Here is a 4,946-nt window from a genome sequence, read left to right on the forward strand (position 1 = left end):
AAAAAAAAAAGAAATTAAGGATCCTCCACCCAGAAAATCTCTAGGCGCATAATTTTGCATATTTTATAATTTTAGGGTTTTGTAAAGTTTTTTTTTTTTTTTTTTTTAAAGATTTTGTTTATTTGAGAGAGAGAGAATGAGAGACAGAGAGCATGAGAGGGAGGAGGGTCAGAGGGAGAAGCAGACTCCCCGCTGAGCAGGGAGCCCGATGCGGGACTCGATCCCGGGACTCCAGGATCATGACCTGAGCCGAAGGCAGTCGCTTAACCGACTGAGCCACCCAGGCGCCCCGGGTTTTGTAAAGTTCTTAAAGCCCATCCATGGACCCCCATTTAAATACCACTAATTAAGTACACTATAAATGGAAAAGGCTATCTCCAGGTGTAGATATGTACACCTAATTCATAAATGGCTACTTTGGCTGGATTTGGATGTAGAAATTGCCTTTTCTTTTTTTTTTTTTTTTTTAAGATTTTATTTATTTATATGACAGAGAGAGAGACAGCAAGAGAGGGAACACAAGCAGGGGGAGCGGGAGAGGGAGAAGCAGCCTTCCTGCGGAGCAGGGAGCCCGATGCGGGACTCGATCCCAGGACCCTGAGATCATGACCTGAGCCGAAGGCAGTCACTTAACCAACTGAGCCACCCAGGCGCCCCAGAAATTGCCTTTTCATTCTTATTGTTACTGAGAATTTCTTCCCTCTCCTCACTCCCCTGCCCTTAATCCATTGTGAATCCAAGGAAATGATCAAATTTTCCTTCTACATCAATATTTCAGATCTACCCCTTGCCCTCATTCCAATATTGGTTTGTGCGATGTTCTGGGATGACTGGTGCAGCAACGAGGGGGATAGAGGAGGGAAAGGACATAAGGAGTAAACAAGGGGAACTCCATCCAGTCTCTCCACCTTATTTCCCCGTGCAGCAGAAATCATGCGTAAGACCAGTTAGACAAATGGAAGAGAGGAGAAGCCAAGAAGAGAAAACTTCTTCCTAAGTTATGAAATGACTTTTGTTGAATTATCCACAACTTTATTCAAAATGAGGTAGGTATCTGGAACAATTGTTATTCTGATCATCATACCTTAACAAAGCATTTGAGAGTTGAACCAAAAGATATTCCAACATCAGCAAGATTCCAGCTGTCCTTTAGGACTGCTCCAGCATACATCAGCTCCAGATACCACCTGCCTTGTTCATCTTCAGAGAGAGGAATGTGGAAATAATCCTTAAAAATCAATAGCATATTATAAAAACAGTGTATCTTGACATTACTAGACCAGTAATATAATCTCTTTTCTTTTATATTTTTTTTTTTCCCACTGAGAATTATAAAATTGTTTTGGACAGATGAAGAAGTACGGGACAAGGGTTCTTAACTTGGAGCCTATACACCTCTCCAAAAGTTTATGGATAGAGTTTAGATGGGAAAAAACTATATTTTATTAACTCTAAATGAAACTGAGATTTTCTTTCAATTATGTATGTAGGCAACAAACTAAAGAAGCAGTAGTTGGCTATACCTATGACTTTGTCACCAATAGAAATCACAGATATTTTCATATCACATTATAGTTGTTGCAGAAATCTCAAAATATTATACTGATCACCACTTTGAAATTACAACAGTTATTAGATACATTGCTAAAATTTGATAATGTGTTAATAAAGAAGCCCACGTGTTACTATATCACAAATTTGTTTTTTAATGTTTGAAAATTGTATTTCAATATGCTGGTTTCCTTTTCTTTGTATGTATTTTATTGTATGCATTTGAAGACATTCTGAGGAGTCCATAGGCTTCGCCAGACTGCCAAAGGGATTCGTGACATAGAAAGGTTAAGAGCCTCTGTGTTAGAAGATCTAGATTTCGGTAATCACAGTGATCTATCAAATATCATGTAACTGTGATTCAATAAATGAGCCTTAGCAAATGGGAATGATCATCTCCGAGTTAAATACCATCTGATGGTTGAGACCTGATATTTGTCTTAGTTTCCCAATTGTAGAGGGAATATCTCTTTCTTTCTTTTTTTTTTTTCAAAGATTTTATTTATTTGACAGAGAGAGACACAGCGAGAGAGGGAACACAAGCAGGGGGAGTGGGAGAGGGAGAAGCAGGCTCCCGGCAGAGCAGGGAGCCCGATGCGGGGCTCGATCCCAGGACCCTGGGACCATGACTCGAGCTGAAGGCAGACGCTTAATGACTGAGCCACCCAGGCGCCCCATAGAGGGAATATTTCTAAAAATTTATAAGAAAGCTACTGAATCCAAATTATTTCTTATTCTGGTTCTGTAATCGTAGGTAAGATGGTCAACCTCTCTGAGCTTCAGTTTCACTGGATACAAAATGACGCTGTAGCTCAGAAGTTGTTTAAAGTTCTCTCCATCTCCAAAATCCTTTGTATCTTTATAGTTGCTTGCTCACCAAACGTGCCATCTGACAACTGGCATGCTCTTATATAGTTAAGAGTTAATGTCCTGTTTTTGTCCTTTTATGAAGAATTGCAGTAATACTCTGGCCAGTGCGCAACCCACACATTTCATAAAGAGAGGTCAAACTTTTTTTCTTTTTCCGGAGAATTTACTGACTCAGTTTGCTTCCTGTCTAACACCTCCATAGTTACTATCTTCTTATCAAACTGTTGTGTAAGCAAATAATGATATTTTCAAATAGTTTTAGTTTCCTGTTTGCTGAAAATGTGCCGAATAGTATCTCTACCTCATGTACAGTTTAAAGCCACTGTGTAGTTAAAATTAGTGTACATCTTAGTGGCTTAGGGACAAAGTACATACCTTTATCATCAGCTTGACAGCCTCCACAGTTTCATCTGCTGAAACATCAAATGGTTCAAAAGATCCCTCAAAGGCTATGAAAATTCTCATTCTCTCAACAAATAAAACAAAGCAAGCAAGCAAACAAACAAAAAACCTCAACCCTACAACTTTTTTCAAAGAATTGGATAGCTAGAAAAATTCCAACTCACAATTATGAACAAAAATGATGGTCAGAGGCAGCTGTTACTATCTAGCTTGAAAGTCGAGCTGAGAGAAAGTGAAGAGACAAGTCCTGCTGTATGAGTACTGGGCAACACAGACAGCAGCTGTATTGGAGGAAATGTTTCCCTGCCAATGGCAGTCAACAGCCACCTTGTTCCTATAGTACAGAAGCCAGCAAACTTGACAATGGTTGGGGCAAGTGTGAACAAGCACCAAACATGAATTGCAGAAAGGCCACACATAAATTATACTTTTGTGATGTGACCACCACCCAGGGACTCTTGAATCTGTATTCACTCAAGTGCAGCTGATCGAAGGACCCTTCAAAATAGATAGGTGATTGGGATGTACTGGCACACAGTGAAGCAAAACAGATTTGATTTTATTGAATGTGATAATCCTGAAAGTTCTCTGTAAATAACTCTGAGCTGAAGCATTCTGGTTTCCATAACAACTTTGTGTACTTGTTCCCTGGTGGTATTTCTAATCCTGCCATGGGGTATAGAACAATGCCCACTTGCACCAGGGAGATGAATGCATAGGCAAATGACTGTGGTTTTCCCTTGCCATCTCTGTGTAATAGAATCTGCCCAATAACAACATATAGTATGTCTTTTAGTCCTTGCCTTTATGTTATTTACAAAAATTTACCATTGTTATCTTCTTCAACTTCCCTTAGCAGTGGTGGAAAATATTTCAAACTCCACTCAATAAATGAGCAAAGATATTAAGCACCATTACTCAAGTTTATGGAGTAAGCATTGTACTCGAACTTAATTCTAAGACCCTCCTGGTATGATACGTTTGGTTTAGTGCTGTCATGTCTGATTATTCCCTTGTGTATGTAAATCTTTTCTTCCTCAAATTCCTCCTGATCTATGACAGAATCCTCATTCTGCATTTCTTTTTATTCTTAGCAGCACTTAGTACAATGTAAGTCACATGATAGGTGCTCAGTAAGTGTTAACCTCTTGGTTGATTCTGTTCCGATTTCCAACTTGTGTTCCAACCACAAGAAATGTGAAAAAATGGAAAACATAAAAAGGGCAGAGGATTTCACAACAGAGCTAACTCTTTTTGCATATTTTTCAAGTGTTGCAACATCAGGATATCTCCTCATGTTGTCACTGTTTTGATAGAAAGTTTATTACCATAGGGTGTGGTTGCTGCCGTTTTAGTGTCTCCCCAAAAGCTGCTGTGATTGTTGACTGGTGAAAGCTCATAGCTACGGCTCCTTCTCCAAGGAATTGCCCTTGGCTGATGGGAGCTGCCTTGACAAAAAAGCTGGGCACCCCCATCAGTAACTGATGGCCAAGGGGCTACAAAAGGCCTGCCTTCTCATCTGAAGGAGAGAAAATTCTGCAGAGGATTCTTATAGATCAGGCCGCAGCTGGACTTTACCTGAGACTACATTCTTTCTCACTTTTTCTTCTTCCCAGCTCTGCTGAACTCTTTCCCTGACTAGTTTTTCTTGTGCACTCCCTCAGTAGTTGATACTCATCTCAATCCCTATCTCAGGCTCTGCTTCCAGAGAAACCAACCTACACCAGAGGATCTTAAAGAAGCTCATATGCTTTAAGAAATCACAACCAACTGCTTTGTAGCTTCCTGAAATACATGTTTATTTTTACATGTGTATTTTTGTATGCTGTAGTAGACTTGCCTTTAGAGTAAATGCCCTGCTCAAAATTATGTCATTAAGGACTTGTTCCTTACCTGTGTCCCCAGCAGTGAGGTTTGTAATGTGACCCTTTTCTCATCATCACAGTTATTTGGACCAGAATGGAACTGTCAGAATCCTTTCTTTTTGGACTGAAGGAAAATATGACTTTGCGGTTTGATCTGTAACATGCAAATTAGCGACTGTGAGTGAATCATCTTCTTCCTCCAATGTGACTGAGTGGCAGAGAAAGCTAAGAAGAAAGAATGAAACAGACATATGCATT

At 39.7% G+C, this 4,946-nt stretch overlaps 1 protein-coding gene across 1 annotated transcript in view; it reads right to left on the bottom strand.

Annotated features, from left to right (window-relative positions):
• The window catches only part of ANKUB1 (ankyrin repeat and ubiquitin domain containing 1), a 33,616-nt gene extending 30,730 nt beyond the window's left edge, over nucleotides 1–2,886 (bottom strand). The window contains exons 1-2 of the mRNA XM_034989555.1: nucleotides 2,797–2,886; nucleotides 1,085–1,228 (exon numbers count right to left, since the gene is read on the bottom strand). Coding sequence (XP_034845446.1) covers nucleotides 1,085–1,228; nucleotides 2,797–2,886 — 234 coding nt within the window. The remainder of the gene's footprint in view (nucleotides 1–1,084; nucleotides 1,229–2,796) is intronic.
• Nucleotides 2,887–4,946: the final 2,060 nt, after the last annotated feature.

Source organism: Mirounga leonina, unplaced genomic scaffold (genome assembly GCF_011800145.1).
Source record: "Mirounga leonina isolate KUSES-001 unplaced genomic scaffold, KU_Mleo_1.0 Mir_115, whole genome shotgun sequence".
In the NCBI taxonomy this organism is placed as follows: Eukaryota; Metazoa; Chordata; class Mammalia; order Carnivora; family Phocidae; genus Mirounga; species Mirounga leonina.